The 20,455-nt window shown below is 39.7% G+C and overlaps 3 protein-coding genes across 5 annotated transcripts in view; 2 read left to right on the top strand and 1 right to left on the bottom strand.

Annotated features, from left to right (window-relative positions):
- Positions 1 to 8,781, bottom strand: part of TRIM23 (tripartite motif containing 23) — a 41,764-nt gene extending 32,983 nt beyond the window's left edge. The window contains exons 1-2 of one of the 2 annotated variants that reach the window (XM_060191275.1): positions 8,642 to 8,781; positions 7,997 to 8,494 (exon numbers count right to left, since the gene is read on the bottom strand). In XM_060191275.1, coding sequence (XP_060047258.1) covers positions 7,997 to 8,317 — 321 coding nt within the window. In that variant the 5' untranslated portion in view covers positions 8,318 to 8,494; positions 8,642 to 8,781. Of the gene's footprint in view, positions 1 to 7,996; positions 8,518 to 8,641 lie in introns of those variants that run through there. The other variant, XM_007523484.2, reaches the window with a different exon arrangement.
- Positions 8,782 to 8,953: 172 nt separating this feature from the next.
- The window catches only part of TRAPPC13 (trafficking protein particle complex subunit 13), a 48,276-nt gene continuing 36,774 nt past the window's right edge, over positions 8,954 to 20,455 (top strand). For both annotated transcript variants that reach the window (XM_007523488.3, XM_007523487.3), the window contains exons 1-2: positions 8,954 to 9,095; positions 20,376 to 20,444. In XM_007523488.3, the coding sequence (XP_007523550.3) occupies positions 9,050 to 9,095; positions 20,376 to 20,444 (115 nt within the window). In that variant the 5' untranslated portion in view covers positions 8,954 to 9,049. The remainder of the gene's footprint in view (positions 9,096 to 20,375; positions 20,445 to 20,455) is intronic.
- SHLD3 (shieldin complex subunit 3) lies at positions 8,977 to 16,440 on the top strand. The gene is made up of 2 exons (XM_060191281.1): positions 8,977 to 9,095; positions 14,396 to 16,440. The coding sequence occupies exon 2, from the start codon at positions 14,510 to 14,512 to the stop codon at positions 15,257 to 15,259; it is 750 nt and encodes a 249-aa protein (XP_060047264.1). The 5' UTR covers positions 8,977 to 9,095; positions 14,396 to 14,509; the 3' UTR covers positions 15,260 to 16,440.

Below are 20,455 nucleotides of genomic sequence, written 5' to 3'. Positions count from 1 at the left end.
TTTAAAAGTGTTAACCTAATAGAGTGACTTTATTTTTCCATAAAAAGATAGTAAAACTTTAAATCACCTTTTGTCATTTCATCTGATTAGACCCTACCAAAATTTTATCATGGTATTATAACATACTGAAATCTCCTTAAAATATTAAGTGTTAGCTGACTGTGAGGTAGTGCAGGGTTAAGGAAGTAGACTTGCAAGTATTAAGTACCAAGCTTGATCCCAGGCATCACATAGGTCAGAGTGATAATCTGGTTCTCTCACATTTTTCCCTCTCATTAATATGCAGTATCTTTCAAAAATGTTAAGTGCGACCGGCAGGACACCTCTCTTTAACTGTGTGTTTGCAAAATCCAGGATCAAGACCCAAGAACTGAATGAAATTTTGGTGCTGTCATGTTGTTCTGTCTCTTTTTCTGTTTCTGCTATCTGAAGGAGTTGTTCTAGAGTGGTAAAGCCTCAGTGATGACAAAAATAAAATAATAGGTGTTCTGAAACAAGATGATGATTCACATCACTTAAGCGATCAGAAGTTAGTTCACTTGATATGGTGAATGCTTTGCTGTGCATGTAGCATGGGCTCAAACTCTAGTACCACCCAGGAGTGCTGAAGCACTAGGGAAAGCTCTACTGTCGTGGTGTCCCTTCCTCTCTGTATCTCTCTATGAAATTAAAACTAAGGAATTGGCCCAGGAACTGTGAAATGGTGCATATGGGAGGCCCTCCACTCCAACCTCCCTCCCTCTCACCCAATACACACACACACACACACACACACACACACACACACTCTTTAATCTGAACTTGCACATTCTACCAAAGTGGGGGCATTATTTCCTATGCAATTACCTAACTCACCAAAGACACTATATGCTTGGAGAATTTACCCTTGTAAATCAAACAAAAGTTTATCACTCAAGTAAGTATCTATCATCTAGTATCCATTTACATCATATAGTGTAAAGGTAATTAAGCAATCACTTTAGACTTAAACTTTAATTACTTGCTCTCAGTTAACAAATATGCTGTTGGATTAGAAAATAGTTCATCTAATTTCCATTATTATGTATGACTTGCTTAAGGCCATGCTGTCAAAAGAAAGGCAACAACAATTGGCATATTAGGATTCCCAAGCCTATGAGTCTATATTTTATATTTGGTCAGCAAACAACATATCTATCAGTGAAACATTTTCAGTACTTTCATTTTTTAATACAGGTGAACTAACTCACAATTTTAATTAATTTAAAAATATCCAGTGATTTAACTACGAACTTATGAGTTTCATTAAAACAAAACACAGAAATCACTTAGCCCACATATTATTCCCTGTGAAAAGCTTCAGCAATTCAATTTGGAAAAGCAAGTAAGTTTATGACATTAATGTTGACTTTCAATGCTGATACACAGAAGGTCACTTGAACTGTGCACACAAGTGTTTGATGTAACAAACTGCTTATTCATAATATTCTTTTTAGTTTAATTATGAATATAAAATGATAAAAAGTCATAACTACTATATAATATGAACTATGATGTAACAGGTAATGATTATATTCATCGGTCGGACATTTTTAGTAAATACAATAATTTTTTCCCCTTTTAATATGTCATATTCTGGTTATATTTGCTGATAAAAATGATACATAGTTCTGTAATTACTGAGTCAAATAATAAAAAAACTGAACTTAAAAATAAATACTGGGGTCAGCAAATAGTGTGCTGATATCTAGATAGTGTACTGTTTTGCCATGTGTGTCACTCAAGTTTGAGTCCAGTCCCCACACTTCACTGAAGGAAGCTTTGGTGCTGTGGTCTCTCTCTCTCTGCCTCTACCTAAAAAAAAAAAAAAATAATAATAATAATAAATAACATTATATATATATATATATATATATATATATATATATCTCAGTCAACATTAAATTGTTGTTGTACCATAATTCTTGTTGAAGTCATCTAGGATCGGCTACAATCTAACATGTCTTACAGCTGAACTGTCAACCATCTTTAGACTTTATCTTCACATGTATCAAACATTGACAATAATTTTGCCTCTTTTTATGCTAATTCTGAGGAAACAGCTAAACAAATATTTTCTTAGAGAATCGTTCCCCCCCAATTAATAGACCAACAAATCAAAACACATACACACAACTCAGGTATATCCACAACTCAGTCAAACTGAAATTACCCTACTATCCTTTGAGACCCCAGACCTGTGGATAAGTGGACTATAACCTTAACACCTTTACTGACTATCTACTCTGTCCTTCCATGTGCAGTCAAAAAGTCCTATGTGTTTGTATAAAACCCAGCAAGGTAGTCCGGGAAGTGGCGCAGTGGATAAAGTATTGAAATTTCAAGCATGAGGTCCTGAGTTCAGTGCCCGGCAGCACATGTACCACAGTGATATCTGGTTCTTTCTCTCTCCTCCTATCCCCCTCATTAATAAATTAAATTAAATTAAAAACACAGCAAGTAATTTAAGAACAGTTTAGGGGCTGGGTGGTGGCGCACCTGGTTAAGCACACACATTACAGTGCTTAAGGACCTGGGTTCAAGCGCCTGGTCCCCATCTGCAGGGTTTGGAAAGCTTTATGAGTGGTGAAGTAGGGCTGCAGGTTTCTTTCTGACTCTCTCCCTCTCTGTATCCCCCTTTCTCTTAATTTCTCTCTGTCTCTATCCAAAAATAAATGAATAAAAATATTTAAAAAAAGAACAGTTTAACAAATCACCATCCCCAACAAATGCACCCTACAAGGTAAAAATAGAAAACAGGAGAAATGAAGGCTTAATTCATTAAAATTTCAAACTTAACTCTGTAATAATTTGGAGTTACTCCTCGAAATGTAAAAGGCTTTCAATGTAAATAGACAATACATAAATGGGTTCCATCCTATTAAGTTTCAAAAGCTTCAATGTAGCATAGTTAAGAGACCATGAAAAAAAACCAAAAAACTCTTCAAATCTAGTCTGGGAGGTTGAGGAGTGAATGGATCAAGTGTCAGGTTCTCCACTTTGATCCCTGGCATCACATATCCCAGAGTGATACTGTAGTTCCCTCTTTCCACTTCTATCTCATTAGTTGTTGAAAAAGGGGAAACCAGGTGTGGTGGCGCACCTGGCTGAGCGTACATGCTACAACGTACAAGGTCCTGGGTCCCCACCTGCAAGGGGAAAGCTTTGCAAGTGGTGAAGGGGTCTCTCTGTCTCTTTTCCCCCTCTCAATTTCTGTCTCTACCAAATAATTAAATAAACATTAAAAAAAAAACTACAAAAAAAAAAAAAAAGACAAAAGAGACTCCAGTGATAGGCACTGTACCACACACAGTATTTCTTCAGGCTGTAGGTCTCAGTGTTAGCCAGCCCCAGCTTCTCAAAGGACCAGACTGGAGTCTTTGAGCTCTTGTACTGGAGACTTCCAAGTTGATTCCACAACTTGCAAATAAACAAAACAAGAACAAATAAACAAAAAACCACCCCTAGTGTATGAAAAATGTTTACTCTCAAAAAAACAAACAAACTGTGAAATGCAATTAAAGTTATGCCGATATTTTCCCCTTCAATGAGATCAAAATAGGCTGATGATGCTTTGTGCTAATTTAAGCAGGCGTCTTCATGCTTTTCCAGTTGCTGTGAAATGTTTAATACTAACTGGGGTAGCTCTCTGCAAGACAACTTTGCAATATTTGTCAAAAGTTTAAATAGTTTAATGAGTCTAGTTTTAGGAATTTATCTCACAAATATGTCACAAATGTGGCGAGATCTATAAAGTAAATAGATATCAATACAAGCCTGAAAAACGAATCACAGTACACTGATATACTACACAACTACGCAGTCTACGAAGGAGGCCAGGAAATTTTTTATGTAAACAACACACAGAATGACCTTATGTGAACAGAGCAAAGTGAAAATAGCATATGTAGTATGTTACTTTTTATGTAAAAGCAGAAAAATAAAGTATGTATATGATATGTACATGTGTGTCCATATATACTATAAACACACAGACAGTTGTTGGGAAAAGTCATATTTTTCTTTCTTTCTTTTTTTTTTTTTCCTCCTCCAGGGTTATTGCTGGGCTCGGTACCTGCACCATGAATCCACCGCTCCTGGAGGCCATTTTTTTTTTCCCCCTTTTGTTGCCCTTGTAGCTTCGTTGTGGTTATTATTATTGCCCTTGTTGATGCAATTCGTTGTTGGATAGGACAGAGAGAAATGGAGAGAGGAGGGGAAGACAGAGAAGGGGAGAGAAAGATAGACACTCGCAGACCTGCTTCACCGCCTGTGAAGCGACTCCCCTGCAGGTGGGGAGCCGGGGGCTTGAACCGGGATTCTTACGCCGGTTCCTGCGCTTTGCGCCACACACGTGCTTAACCCGCTGCGCCACCGCCCGACCCCCGGGGAAAGTCATATTTTTCTATGCAAAAATGCATCACGACTTTTCAGACAACCACTGGTAGGAAACTAACTACACAGTGGTTCCCTATGAGGAAAAGAAAACACTTGGGGAATAACTATAGTGTGTGTGTATCACTTTAATTTATCATACAATTCATTTATATATTTATTTATTTTACCAGAACATTGTTCAGCTCTGGCTTATGGTAGTGTGGGCCTTGAACCTGAGATTCTCAGGCATGAAGGTCTAGTTACATAACTACTATGCTCTCTCTCCCCCTCCCACATCCTACATTTTAAAAACATAGGAAGTTTTACTTAAATATCAGATTGAAACACAGAAAACATATTCACAACAGAACTAGATATAGAGAAACAAAGGGAGAAATAGTACTGAAGTGTCATCGTCTGTCTAGCCGTCTGCCTGTGTCCCCAACCCCCAGTGCAGTAGTGGCTGGGCTTGAACTCCAGTCATGCACATGGCAAGGAAGGTGCACTACCCAGAGGAGATCTGTATCTCTGACCCCATCAATACTCAAGGTAAAAGATTTGTTCCCATAGGTTTTTCCAAAAAGTGCCGTTAGAATTCTGCTGATTAGTAAACCACACATGGGTGCAAAAAGAAAGTTACTAGATTGTTTTACATTAACTCAATAATGACAATAAGGAATTATTTCTTGAGGGCTGGGTAGTGATGCACTGGGTTAAGGATACTTATTACCAAGCACAGCGACCTGGGTTTGAGCCCTGCTTCCCACCTGAAGGGCGTCCGCTTCACAGGTGGTGAACGAAGCAGGTCTGCAGGTGTCTTTCTTTCTCTCCCTCTATCTCCCTGTCCTCTCTCAATTTCTCTCTATCCTATCTTTAAAAAAAAAAAGGGCTATGCAAGTACAAACTATTATATATACTGTTGACTGTAAAACATTAATCCCTCAATAAAGGAAAAATAAAAAGGAAATAATGAAAAAATAAAAAGCCATGAAATATGAAAAAAAAAAAAATGGGCCACTGAGAGTGGTGGATTCATAGTGCTGGCACCGAGCCCCAGCAATAACCCTGGTGGCAATAAATTTTTTCAATATTTATCAATAGAAATTGTTACTAACTGTGGTCCGGGAGGTGTCGCAATGGCTAAAGCATTGGACTCTCAAGCAGCAGGTCCTGAGTTCAATCCCCAGCAGCACATATACCAGAGTGATGTCTGGTTCTTTCTCTCGCTATTCATGTCTTTCTCATTAATGTATAAATAAAACATTAAAAAAAATTGTTACTAACAATGTAAACAGGTCCTAAATCAGAAAGTTCTTAATTACGTATTTCATAAACATGGCAAAGCTTCAAACATATTAAAATAAATATAAGCCAAATTTTAATAAACTTGACAAATCTTTCAAAGTATTAAAAAGGTTCATTATTGCAAAGAAATCTTCCTAGTATTTTTTATTGTAAATAATCATATCAGACTGTGTCATTTTCCTAATAATAAAAACCCTGTCATGATCCACTTATTCAGTTAAGAGGCTACTTTACATACTGCTACCATTATATACTTCAACTTCTACCTTGCAATAAATGTCTTGCTTTTATCCACAAACACAACAGTCTTTTAAGTTTATATCATACCTTTTATAGATTATGGTAAGAGGATATTGCTGAAAGGATTATTACACACTTAACACATAAATGTGAACGTGCAAAAGTGAGCCTCTAAGGGGCCGGGTAGTGGCACACCTGGTTGAGCGCACGCACACATCACAATGAGCAAGGGCCCCGGTTCGAGCCCCTGGTCCCCACCTGCAGGGGGAAAGCTTTGCAAGTGGTGAAGCAGTGCTGCAGGTGTCTCTCTGTCTCTCTCCCTCTCTATCACCCCCTTCCCTAGTGATTTCTGTCTATCTTTATCCAATAAATAAAGATTAAAAAAAAAAACTTTAAAAAGTGAGCCTCTAATGTATTAAACGGTTTGCTGTGACCAACTGGAGTTACACTAACTAGGCCTTGGGTATACTTTTGAGACGTGAAGACAAACATGGTGACCAAAGTAAAATATCCATCTAATTAGGATTTCTTCATATTAATTTACAAAATAATGCTATTTAGAAAAAGCACAGGGAGTCGGGCGTAGCTCAGCCCGTTAAGCGCAGGTGGCGCAAAGCACAAAGATCGGCATAAGGATTCCGGTTCGAGCCCCCGGCTCCCCACCTGCAGGGGAGTCGCTTCAGACGTGGTGAAGCAGGTCTGCAGGTGTCTGTCTTTCTCTGCCCATCTCTGTCTTCCCCTCCTCTCTCCATTTCTCTCTGTCCTATCCAACAACGACAGCAATAACAACAACAACGATAAACAACAAGGGCAACAAAAGGGAAAATAAATAAATTTAAAAAAGATTTAAAAAAAAGAAAAAGCACAATTCAATAAATAAAATACACCATGCCTAATAGTAGTTTCTTTGTATCTCATACATTGCATACCTTGATAATCTCATTAAAATATAACAGATCAATAAACACTAACATTGATCGAAGATATAGGCGAGCAGTTAAATGTCATTTGTTGTTATATAAAACTAACATTAGCAATTACTCAAGATCTTAAAAGAATTAAATGCATTATCTAACCCAGAGACTCTCCTTTCTAGTTTTATATTACAAACACTTTGAAAAACATTTTTAAAATACTCTGATGTCAGTTTAATCAGAGGTAGGGGAAGACTACATGAGTATCCCCTGGAAAAGAAAACCACTGCGCAAAGCACAAGGACCGGCGTAAGGATCCCAGTTCGAACCCCGGCTCCCCACTTGCAGGGGAGTCGCTTCACAGGTGGTGAAGCAGGTCTGCAGGTGTCTATCTTTCTCTCCTCCTCTCTGTCTTCCCCTCCTCTCTCCATTTCTCTCTGTCCTATCCAACAACAACAACAATAATAACTACAACAATAAAACAACAAGAGCAACAAAAGGGAATAAATAAATAAAATAAATATTTAAAAAATAAAAAAAAAATTAAAAAAAAAGAAAAGAAAACCACTCAGTGATTCGATTACATAGTCGGAGATGTGCATTACCAATATTGCAGGTAACAAACCATCCCGAAGGTTAGTCTCCATACCACTGAGGTCAAGTTTTCTTTGCAGAGCTTTCCATATACGAATAATGGGAGGGGAAAACGAATTTAATACATTTCAACAGACTTCCTAGTAAATGTTTTTTTGTAACACTTAACATGTGGTAGAATCTAAAATTCAATCACAGGGTCACTCCTGTACTCCGGCATTCATGCTCAGCTATGCTCCCTTTGAGGACTATCCAAAAGTGTTGGTAGGTCTATCAGGAGAGGAAGGGGGATTTCAACCAAGAAGTGTCTCATTAAGAAAAACTGCGATAGCGTGAAGCACACTCAGTCACTCTGCCACAAACCAGGTTTACACAAACCAGAGGCTCCTCACTTGCAAAATGAGGATCAACATCTCCCTCATCAGTAAATATTAACGAGCTCATACACCTACGTACTTGGCAGTAAAGGCTTTATTTAATAAGAACAAGCTAAATCACGCCTACCGAGCTGCACTAAAGCCAGACAACACGGGGTAAAAAAACCAGACCAGGTCACTCTCACAGGTCGCTAAACTCCTTTTCACACGTGTTCCTGTAGCGGGTCGAGAAATGGCTGGAGGAGAAGGGCCGGCAGCCCCAGGCCGGAGGGTAAACGCTGCCGGAGGGGCAGCAGCAGAGGCCGGGGAGTGAGGGGGGCCCGGAGGCCGCGCATCGCAGGAGGGCCCTGGCGCCGCCGCCAGGTATAAGGGAGGCCGACGGTGGAGAACAGCTCGCAAGGTCGCTCTCACCTTCACCACGGCCGACCCCCGGCTGCCTTGCCGGCCACCATCTAGTCCTGCTCCAGGTTTGTTTACAACCATGGCAGCCATCCTGGGAGGTGCTGCGCCGTGGAAGCAGCCCTGGCAGCCTTCAATTGAGGGGAGGGGTTGCGCCACCTACCCACAAGTCTCAGCGCTCGCAGCCGGCGCACATGCGCAGTACGGCGCGTGCCGTTGCTCTGACCTCTCTTCGCTCCTCCTCCCGCCTGGCTCTTGCGTTTCGCTGCACTACTGCGCGTGGGCACTTTGCTGTTCTTATTGTTACTATTGTGTCTGCAATTGGTGGGAGAGATAAAATTAATGGGGGGGGGGGGAAAGAAGGGATTAAAACAAAAGTCAAAACTTCCGCCCAAGTAATGATTTCTTCTTCACTACCGCAGAACGGACTGAGGAGGCGGAGGGGACCACATCTCCCTACATGCACTGCGGCTTTGGCTAAACTGCAAGTCCCAGAATGCCACTCTTCTGCACTTTGCTCCGAGTTGTTGGCTGTCCGGAGGCTGCGTTTTATCACTCGCAGTGTTTCCTTTTGAGTTTGCGTGTGTGGCTGTAGCTGGAAGTTGAAAGTTATTTTATGTATAAGTATTTTAAGAGGCAAGAGATGATCAAGCCAATCAAAAAGCCACTGCTTCTGCCGAGGACCTGACAGGAGGATTTAGTCTCACTGGCAAAGAGAGACGTTGTTTGATGCCTGGTCGTCTAGAACCTGCGCTTCTGTTTTCTTCAGGCCTGGATTGAACTTCTTCAGCTTCCGTAGGCGGCGGGTCCTAAGTGCCGGGCAAAATGGAAGTGAATCCCCCCAAACAGGAGCACCTGCTGGCCCTGAAAGGTACATTTTTGCGAAGTCGACTCTTAGCGTGTTTTCTCCCCTCTCACCCCGGTTCCTGGGACTTTTGTGACCGTGTCCGGGCCCGCGGGGTGTAAGCCTCCGCCACACACTGTCCGTGCGCGTCCCCTCGTTCTGGTCCCTGGCGCCGAAAGGGAGGAAGCAGCTTCTGCTCTTTGCTTTTCGGGTTGGGAGCGGATGTGTTCTTGCAAGTCACCAGGCAGATTTTACCCTCTAACCGACGACCCCACCCTCTCCAGGGAGGGAGCCTGGAGAATCACCTCGGTGATTCCAGCAGGCGCCTGCGTGCTTGCTGTCACTGTTGCCTGTCTTGTCATGTGGCATGCAGGGGCTACCAGGCTTGATCTGCCGTTGTAGATGAGAGTTGGGCAGCATTGCCAAAAAGCACTTAGAAAGACATTGTTAAAACTTAGCAAATACTGTGTGTATCGGAAACGTGGCCAAAATTCACGAAAACTTTTTAGTACACAGCAAACAAATTTTTTAAGTTTTGACAGTTGAACTACATCAGCTTTTAGGCAAAAAACAGCAGCGCAGTTTTTCTGTTTGTTTGTTTGGTTTTTAAATTCCTGTTGCTTTCTGTTGCATGGGACGCCTAGACCTTTGGACATAAAAGCATGAGTTCCTGAGTTCCCTAACCAGAGTGATGCTCTTAGTCTCTCTCGTGTCAATAAACACATAAACCTTTTAAAAAGTTTTTTTCTGCTTTCTAATTTTTTAAAATTTCTGCTTGATTTGTTTTTGAGGTGACCTAGGCTTACGAGATTTGTAAATGTTTTAGAACCTCAGATTTGCCTTACTACACCGCACCCACCGCCAAAGTACCAGTATCTCTCCACCGAAATCCATTGGACCTCTTCCACCCTGGCAACCAAACCCTCCCATCTCCTTTGATGGCTGAAGTTCTGTAATCAGGGCCCAAAGACTTGTCTTCATTTGACTTTGTTCACAAAAACCTTTAATTTTGAAATGCTTTAGTTTTATCTTATCTGTTATCTTTTTAAAAAATCAGTTTTATTTATTACTGGATAGAGACAGAAATTGAGAGGGGCTGAAGGGAGAGAGAGGGAGAAAGAGAGACACCTGCAGCTCAACTTCACCACTCATGAAGCTTTCTTCCCCCTTGCAGATCACGACCAGGGGCTTGAACCTTGGTCCTTGAGCATCATAGTATGTGTGCTTAACCAGGTGTGCCACTGCCTGCTCCCCTTTCATCTCTTATCTATTACCACAGATGTACTTTTTTTTATCTTTAAAACTTTTATTAGTGATTTAATATTGATTTGCAAAATTATAAAATAACAGGGATATAATTCCATACAGTTCCCACTGCCAGAGTTTTTGTCCTTATCCCTTCTGTTGGAAACTGCAGTAGTTCTCCCATGGTCACAGATATGGGTTGATGTTATATCTATATCTATCTATCTATCTATCTATCTATATTTTTGTGCCCATTTTATGTTTTTGCCTTCACTTCCTTTCTTGAAAATTTTAGTTTATTTTTTAATGTTTCATTTTTTTATTAGTGATTTAAAAGATGGTTAATAGTCATAGTTGTAATAAGGGTATAATTTCATACAGTTCCCACCACCAGAGTTCTGAGCCCCCTCCCCTCGGTTGGAATCTTCCCTATTGTTTATCCCTATGGGAGTATGAACCACAGTTCTGTTTGGGGCGCAGAAGGTGTGATTTGTAATTGCTTCTCCACTGCACATGGGCGTTGGCAGGTTGATCCAACAGGAACCATAAAGTAGAAATAGAGCAGATGGAAGTAGGGACCTTAGGGTGGAAGGAAGCTAGGAAGTCTATTTTAGGAATGTTGCTAGGAGCCTATGTTTTAATACTATGTCTTTGCTTGAGCTTGATAGCTAACATAGGGGAGGACCAGAAATACTGTCCAGAAAGATGGTGTCAGAGTTGAGAGTAGAGCTACGAAGCAGGATTAGGTCAGAGAATTGGCTCACAGACTTGAAGAAGATATATAAATGCAGTGAACTATTTACTGTGATGATCTAACCTGAGACCCATATCCATTCATATTTAGCACAGAAGCTTGTACAACCTCTGAGTCTGTCAGGCAGCTCACAGTCCATAATCACAGCTGGGAACATTCTAGGCTGCACTCATTTCAGAGCTGACTAGAGTCTTGCTCTAGTGGCAGAGTAGGATGACCTGGCCTCCCTTCAGAGAGTGGGGCAGTCCACACCATTGGTTGTTCATAGTGAGGATATGATCCTGAAGAAGACTATGAAGGAGCTTATAATGACGTTTCCAATGGGTGTGACCAGTGATGGTAGAGAGAGGGATCTATCAGAGGTCTAGGCCCTTATTATCTATGAGGGAAACCAAGAATTCCCTGACTAGGACCCCAGGTGATGGGGTGGCCTGATCGTGGCCAAAGAGGCCATCCTTAAGTGAGCCAGCCACAAATGTATTTTTTATGTCTACTACATCGTTACCTTCTTAGATACAACTGAAAAAATAGTAGTCAATAGACATTTGAATTTAATTACATTGCTTTTAGCTTCTTTGTTGCATTCAAAGGATCTTTAACCCCTCAGCTGTGATGTAGACATCTAACATACCAGAAGTGCACTTGTAACATAAGAGTCATATATAGTAATAATTGGAGTTAACAGGACTCTGTCTATAAAAGAAATTGCAGTAACAAGTTATATAGTGATTGGTTCTGCAAGCTTAGCTGAGCAAATGAATAAGATTGAAAGGATTGTTCCTGAAGAAAAGAAACTTTTGTGTCCATTATCTCACAGTCACACATCAATTAAGTGGAAAAACTATTACTTAGCTCTCAGAAATTAAGTGCTCCCCAGATCACAAAGCTAGAGACACCATTTCAACTCCAGACCTTCCTCAGTCCTTCTTAAGATGACTCCATGTTGCCTTTTAATGAAAGAAACAGCATTTCCAGAGATTATTTCTATACTGTTACTGACTACTTACATGCCTGTGACTGAGGTTCCAAATTCAGTCCCCTACACAAACCAGAGCTGAGTGTACTTTGGTTTAAAATGAACAAAAATAAATATTCTGTACCATATCTTACAGTGTGAAAGTGTAAGCAGGAGGAAAAAAAAAAGAAAAGAAAAACATTATTATTAAATAGATGCTATAGCCAATCTTTATATGCACATTAGAATGATTAATTTTGAGGATCGCAGTCACTTATTAATTTAATAGGCACATTTGTTAGTCATCCTTAACAACTGGTTACACAATTATTATAAAGTTACCTCTCTTGGCTTTTCAGAATCACTGGTGGTCACATGGTATTGTGATAAGATCTGATTTCTTACAGCTGTCCTAGAAATTGGAGGTCCTTTATCCAGTAGTTCTCTGATTATTTTGGGAGAAGTATTTCAGCCACTTACTCTTTTCTGTAGTAGTTAAGTTTTTTTTTTTAAGTTTTTTTTCTTCCCTTTTGCTGCCCTTGTTGTTCTATCGTTGTTGTGGTTATTATTATTGTTGTCATTGATGATGATGTTGTTGGACAGGACAGAGAGAAATAGAGAGAGGAGGGGAAGACAGAGAGGGGGAGAGATAGATAGACCTGCTTCACCTCCTGTGAAGCGACTCCCCTGCAGGTGGGGAGCCAAGGGCTCGAACCGGGATCTTTACTCCCGGTCCTTGCGCTTCGTGCCTCATGCGCTTAACCCACTGTGCTACTGCCTGACCCCTTAAAGCTTTTTGTTAAGAATTTATTTATTTGTTTATTTATTTATTTATTTATGAAAAAGAAGGAGAGCGAGAACTAGACATCACTCTGGTACATGTGCTGCTGGGGATTGAACTCGGGACCTCATGCTTGAGAATCCAGTGCTTTAACCACTGTGCCACCTCTCAGACCACAGTAGTTTATTTTTTTTTATTAAAAAAAATTTATTTATTAATGAGAAAGATAGGAGGAGAGAGAAAGAACCAGACATCACTCTGGCACATGTGCTGTTGGGGATTGTACTCATGACCTCATGCTTGCGAATTCAATGCTTTTACCATTGCGCCACCTCCTGGACCACAGTAATTAAGATTTTTTTAAAGCCTGCATTTTCTCTTATAACTTTAAGCCTAGCTAGGAGCTCAACTTGTAGGTCTTGTAGGTCTGTATTCTAATTAATTTTCAATTAGTTTAAGTTTCTACTTAACTATCAATTACTTACTTTGGAGAAATTGAGGACTTCTGTGCTTGGAAAGAAAAAGGGTGTATAGACTTTTTGTTCCTCCAATTCAGGAGTCTTGCTAGTAAGGTCTTTATACAGAGAAAATTTAGAAGACCATTTTCTAGTCTTGTTAAAAATGGAAAGACACCACTATATTCATGTATTTAGTATTTACTACTGAGAATGAAATAAAATTGTTTTGCCTATATGTTTGATAGAGTTCTTACAGGTTTTTTTTTCATTCTTTGTTTTTTAATATTTATTTCCTTTTGTTGCCCTTGTTTTATTGTTGTAGTTGTTGTTGATGGTATTGATGTTGTCATTGTTGGATAGGACAGAGAGAAATGGAGAGAGAAGGGAAGACAGAGGGGGAGAGAAAGATAGACACCTACAGACCTGCTTCACCGCCTGTGAAGCAACCCCTCTGCAGGTGGGGACCTGGGGGCTCGAACCGGGATCCCTACGCTGGTCCTTGTGCTTCGTGCCACGTGTGCTTAACCTGCTGTGCTACTGCCCAATTCCCGAGTTCTTACAGTTTTAAAGTATACAGTTAGCCAATTTCTTCCAGACAGATTAAAAATTACTAATTTTTTTCATTATCTTCAGTTCAGAAGTACCAAAACATTAAGTAATACTATATCTTTGTTAGTTATTGTCATATATGTCTCTGGTGTTTTCAGAGTCACTAATTTATTTTAGCTTTAGGACTATTCTTGATTAATATATTAATGTCAGTAATTACAAATTCTTTATATCATAGAGCTAAACATTTTATTTTGACTTTGTTGGGGAATGGTACAATCTGTGACACATTGATACAGCCCCTCACCACCCCATGATAGGTGTCTAGGTGTCTGGGAGAGACATTGGCTTCATGTCGTTTTTTTAGGCTAATAATAAGTGATCTAATATGTCATCCAAGCCAGACCCCTTTTTTGGGTGAGTGAAAAAGGCTTTCTGATTTTGATACACTCACATTAGTAATAGCAGTTTTTCCCCAAAAAACATTTTGGTAAAACACCATGCTGGGGTTGGTATTTTGTCCATGCTTGTTTATATGTAGGGTATCCCTACTATTTCTTATTCTTTTTAATACTTCCACTTTAGGTCCTGCTCTCTCTGGTTTTGCAAGACAGTCTTGTAATTATAAGTTGCATTCTAGCTCCTAGGAGCTCAGCTAAGACATTTCCTCTTCATTACAAATAACTGAATTACTGCAGAATGACTACAGAAGTAATAGTACACTATCGACCGTATGAGAGCGATCCCATACAACTGTCCACAATTGCAGAGAAAATAATTCAAGACTTCCCTGTACGTCCACTATCAAGATTTATTCCTTGGTTTCCACATGAGGGGTCCAAACTTCCACTTAAACCTAAAAGATTACCACCTATGATTTCACCAGCTGAAGATATAAAACCATACTTACCCAGTTCAGAACAAGTTGTTAAATCACATAGTTATGATTGCACTGTAGACTTACTGGAGTTTCAACCTAATTTGAAAAAAAGGAAGCACTTAGTCCGGTCACACACATTAAATGAACAGACTGCTTCAGGAAATCTGGATAAGCATTCAGAAAAAGAGAAATGCCACAAGAAGAGATCTTGGAGTGTTTCACGTCCCAGAAGTAATTCTACTGAAATTATTTTTCCTTTGTCTAAAAAGTTGCGAGACAGCTTAAGGAAATTAAATGTGCATTCGCTGCATAGAGCAAGATGGACAATCGAGCACACTGTATGTAACAACCAGACTCTGGAAGACATCTGGGCAAAACTAAGTAGAATTATCAGGCATAATGAACTTCCATCTTGTAATGCTACAATTCAGAGACATGTAGGCCAAATATGGGTATTCTGTGATATTATGTACTGTGAACATGTGGGGAATCTTCTTAAAGAAAGGTTAACTCTTACTGGAAAAATTAATTTATTTGTGCATAAGTATGGCATTGTTTTTAGTATGTAATGAATTCTTGTCAAGAAGATGATTCTGAATGAACTGAATATGAACTGAAATAATAAGATACCGGTTTATATATTTTAATGACTTAGTAAATGTGCACCTTCACTCTTACAGTGAAGCCTACTACTCATTCTTAACGTTGTGAAAAACAATTTTATGGTAATATGTGTACAGTTTATATTACAGAAGGTAAATAACAGGTCAATTCCAATGTTTGTCAGCTAAGCTGACTTTATGCATTCTGTTTTTTTTTTTCCTAAGTGAGCTTCTTTAAAATGAATTGTAATAAATTACTACTGATATTGAATGTAGAGATAAAATGTTCTGTTCTGTAAAATTTTCCAATGGTTGTATTAGACATTTCTGTGAATTGTAATGATGAGTTTGGACTTTAGTAAATCCTCACAATATAATTTTATTATATATTTTTCTTTATGCACTGGAAGTGTAATGATCTTAAAGTGGGGGAGCTGAGGGGGTTGGAGGGGAGATAACACCTGAAAAGGCACCTTCTTTGCCACTTACAAGATCATCCAGGATTGAACCCAGCCCCCAGCACACTGGAGGAAGCTTCTACAGTGTATGGAACTCTCTTTCCCTATCTGAAAAAGTCAGCTAGAGGAGTGAAGCCTTGGCAATAGCAATAAATAAATAAATCACAGAGTATGAAGTCCAAATTGGGCGAACAACTCAGACTCTGCTGTTTCCAAAGACTTGTAATAGACAGTAATGTATGTAGTGTTTAGAAACACGGGTACAAAAAAAAAATTGCATCAGACTTATCTTTAAGGAAGGGTCAGATATGAATAAGTGATCCAAGTTCTGGGATTAAGACATAGCTCACCAGGAAGGGCACATGTCTTAACACACCTCGACCAGTTTTGATCCCTGTTTCCATGTGATAGGCACTATGGCACCTGGGAAGCTCTAGTCTGTAGTGTCTCTTCCTCTCTGCCCGTTTGTCTCGGTGAAAAAATGAATCCAGAGTGAATTTGCACATGTGCAGGACCCCAGCTACATTAAAAGGGAACAGGAAAATAGTTCAACTATTTGACATGGGACTTGAGTGACTGAAGCTTCCATTTGATCCCTAGCCCTGCCTGTACCAGAATGGTGCTCTGGCTTCTTCATGTGAATCTACCTCAGAAGAAATATGTTTAAAAATAAATCTTTTTTAAAAAGAGGCACAGTTATCCTTGTTTATTTTGATACGGATAATTCAGCCTTGATGACTATTCATGCTGGCTATTAGTTGGTTGTTAAAGTTACTGTGGATTTCCCATAATCAAAATGTTACAAATTGTATTTACACATCACCTCACAAAGATACCCAGTGTCATTATAAAGTGAAAGTTTTACAGAAGTATGTAAGCATTATTTAACAAATGTAAATGCCTACCATAACTATCAATAAATAGTAGAATGTATAGAGAACTACACAGAGTGGCCTTTCACAGAACTTACATGGTGATAGTACTATTGAGTAATCAAATCAGCTCCCTGAGAAAAACTGAACTGTACTCTTTGGGGGGTGCAGAGAGACATGTTTGCCTTGTGGCTTGGTAGTCCAATAATATAACTGTGCTATGGGGTTATTCTCCCTAGCCTGAACTGCCCAAAGTATGAGGGGTGTATTAATCATCTTTTTAATTAGATTTCAGTCTTACCTAAACATTGTTTTGTTTTTAATTAGTTCAAGTACATTTTTGCTGTCTCAGATGAATCTTGTATATAAAAAATATTAATAAATGTGTGTTATTGGGCTAAAAGAACTAAGATAACTACTTCAATAATTTCTCTTCATTCATTAATCTTACTCTTCAAGACTGCTGGAGAAACTTGAAGAAGTTATTCTATACTGCCAGCAGGCTTGCACATAAGAATTGATTGACACCACCAGGCAATCATACGTGGTGGTGTATATATATTTTTAATTGTTACTGTTCAGTCTTTTTCATGTTAAGGTTCCTAATCAAGAGGTAAATGTTAGGTAATCGGGCCTGCAAGAAAGATCTCTTAGCCGGTGTTCTATTTTGGTATGCATGTGACACAGTATTTCAGCCCACCACATACCACATTGGGAGAAGCTTCAGTGCTATAGATTCTATCCCCTTCTTTCTCTTTTTTACGTCTTTGGCTCTGTCTCTCTCTCTGAAAAAGTCAACCCAGAGCATCACCAGAAATCCTGGTGATGATCCCTCCTCATCGAAAAGAAAAAGCTAGGTAGTCATTATACAGGGTCATAAGCAGAGACTGTTGCTCTTTATGATACAGTTTTATTATTTTGAATTGATTGTGCATAGAGCTGAAAATAAAAGGTCTAGTCAAGGGGTTTAGGTGGTAGCGCAGCAGGTTAAGCGCACGTGGCACAAAGTGCAATGTAAGGATCCCAGTTCGAGGCGCCCCCCTCCCCCCTCCCTGCTCCCCACCTGCAGGGGAGTAGCTTCACAGGCAGTGAAACAAGTCTGGAGGTGTTTATCTTTTTCTCCCCCTGTCTTCCCCTCCTCTCTCGATTTCTCTCTGTCCTATCCAACAACAATAATAACCACAACAAAGTTACAACAACAAGGACAACAAAAGGGGGAAAAAATGGCCTCCAGGAGCAGTGGATTCATGGTGTAGGCACTGAGCCCCAGCAATAACCCTGGATGCAAAAAAAAAAAAAAAGTCTAGTCAGGATCATGTAATTTTATGAGCAGTTTGTTTTCCCAGAAGACTGCTCAGCTCTGGTTTACAGTGACAGGGGATTGAACCTGGGGCCTTGGAGCCTCAGGCATGAGAGTATTTTTGCATAACCATTATGCTACCCTTCCCCCACCCTTATGAGCATTTTTTCAATATTTTTAATGTTTTTCAAACATTGAAATTAAAATATTTTTGTCTTCATATAGGCTATATTTAATTTTTTTACTTTTATGTAAATGTATTTTTCTTTAGGTATTGCCTTTTGTGACCCTTGTTATTATTGTAGTTATTGTTGTTATTGATGTCCTTGATAGGGCAGAGAGAAATGGAGAGGGGAGGGAGAGGGGGAGAGAAAGCTAGACACCTGCAGACCTGCTTAACCGCTTGTGAAGCGACTTCCCTGTAGGTGGGGAAGCGGGTGTTCGAACCAGGATCCTTACACCGGTCCTTGCTCTTGCGCCACCTGTTTTGCCTTACTGCCCGACTCCCGTAAATGTTATTTTTCTTTTTTATAATATTTTAAAATTTATTTTCCCTTTTTGTTGCCCTTGTTTATTGTTGATGTCATTGTTGGATAGGACAGAGAGAAATGGAGAAGGGAGGGGAAGACGGGGAGAGAAAGACAGACACCTACAGACCTGCTTCACCGCCTAATAAGCGACTCCCCTGCTGGTGGGGGATCAAACCGGGTCCTTGCGCTTTCTGCCGCCTGCGCTTAACTCGCTGCGCTACCGCCCGACTCCCAAATGTTATTTTTCTAAAGAGAGAAGGAGACGGTATAAATGGTTGTTGAAGCATGGCCTGCATTGAACTTTGGTGAATTCAGGGCAGCATGTACAGATATTGGTTTATAACAATTCGCACCTGGACCTTGCATAGTGCCATGATGCAGTGTTACTTTGATTTAATTTTTTTTTTCTCTACTTTAAAAAAAATGCGTTTTTCTAAATTTTGCAGTTGTTGTCATAAGAACTTCACTACTGGGCAACTTTTTCAGATAGAGACAGAGGGAAAGACAATAGGGCAGAAGCTTCCTTGAGTGGTGGGAGGGCCAAGTGGTGGTGCACCTGGTTAAGTGAAAGGACCCAGGTTCAAGCCCCTGGTCCCCACCTGCAGGGGCAAAGCTTCATGAATGGTGAAGCAGGGCTGCAGATGTCTCTCTGTCTCTCTCCCTCTCTATCTCCCCTCCCCTCTCAATTCTCTGTCTCTGTTCAGTAATAAATAAAAAATTTAAAAATAGCTTTATGTTACTAACTCCTTTCTCAATTCGTGGTTAAGAAACTGCAATTTTATGGCCCAGGAGAGAACCAGACTTGTAAGCACGGAGTCCTGAGTTCAAGCCCCAGCATCACATATGCCAGAGTACTGCTCTGGTTCTCATTCTTTCTCTCACCTTGCCAATAAGTAAACAGATCTTTTTAAAACCTTCAATATAAACTGGAGGTATAGCTCTGTGGTAGAACTTGTGCTTTTTTTTAATTCCCCAGAGGAGAGGGTTAAAAAGGATCAGGGAAAATCTGTGCCTTACAATTTATTTTCCATTGTAAACCCTTATTAAATCACCACTAAAAATTATATTAAATTAAAAGGTATTTTTTAACATTAAAAGAAATTTATTTATTATTGGATAGAGACAGAGAGAAATTAAGAGGGATGTAGGAGATAGAGAGGGAGACAGACACCTGCAGCTCTACTTCACCACTCCTGAAGCTTTCCTCCTGCAGGTTGCGGCCAGGGGTTTGAACCAGGTCCTTGCTCACAGTAGTGTGTGGCCCCTACTTTTTCTGTCTGAAGGTGCATTACATATCATTAAAGTTTTTTTTTATCATTATTGCCAGCAAGGTTATTGCTGAGGCTTGCTACCTACATGACAAATCCAGTGCTCCTGGTGATGTGGCCATCTCCCCCTCACCCCTTTTACTTAATAGCACAGAGAGAAATTGAGACACACCTGTAGCACTGCTACACTGTCTGTAGTTGGGGGACTGGGGCTTGAATTTGAGTTCAAGGTAATGTGTATGCTTAACCAGGTGTACCCACTGCCCAGCCCCTACATATCATTTAGTTTTATAATTAACTAGGTTATAAATAATGCCAAAAGTATTTTATTTTCTCATATATAAAATTTATTAGTATTATTATTTTTGCCAGAGCACTGTTCAGCTCTGGTTTATGGTGGTGCAGGAGATTGAACCTGGGACTTCAAAGCCTCAGGCATAACAGTCTTTAGCATAACCATTATGCTATCTACCCCTGCCCATAAAATTCTTTTTATTAATATTTGTAGTAAGTCATGAATACTTAACTATAGGATTATTTAGGAGATACTTAGATAAAATTTTATATGAATATACAATTAATGTCTAGTATATATTTGACTTGGAACTACTAGCCTAAAGTAATATTAATTTTTTTTCATTTCCTTTACTCACAGTGATGCGGTTGACCAAACCTACTTTATTCACCAATATCCCAGTCACATGTGAAGAGAAAGACTTACCAGGTACAAGACAT

Source organism: Erinaceus europaeus, chromosome 5 (genome assembly GCF_950295315.1).
Source record: "Erinaceus europaeus chromosome 5, mEriEur2.1, whole genome shotgun sequence".
NCBI lineage: Eukaryota > Metazoa > Chordata > Mammalia > Eulipotyphla > Erinaceidae > Erinaceus > Erinaceus europaeus.
The sequence above is the reverse complement of the archived record's forward strand: the minus strand, read 5'-3'. Positions and strand labels throughout refer to the sequence as shown.

What these genes read in the sequence shown, in the direction of transcription:
- SHLD3 (XM_060191281.1), top strand. Translation starts at nt 14,510, where the DNA reads ATGACTACAGAAGTAATAGTACACTATCGACCGTATGAGAGCGATCCC.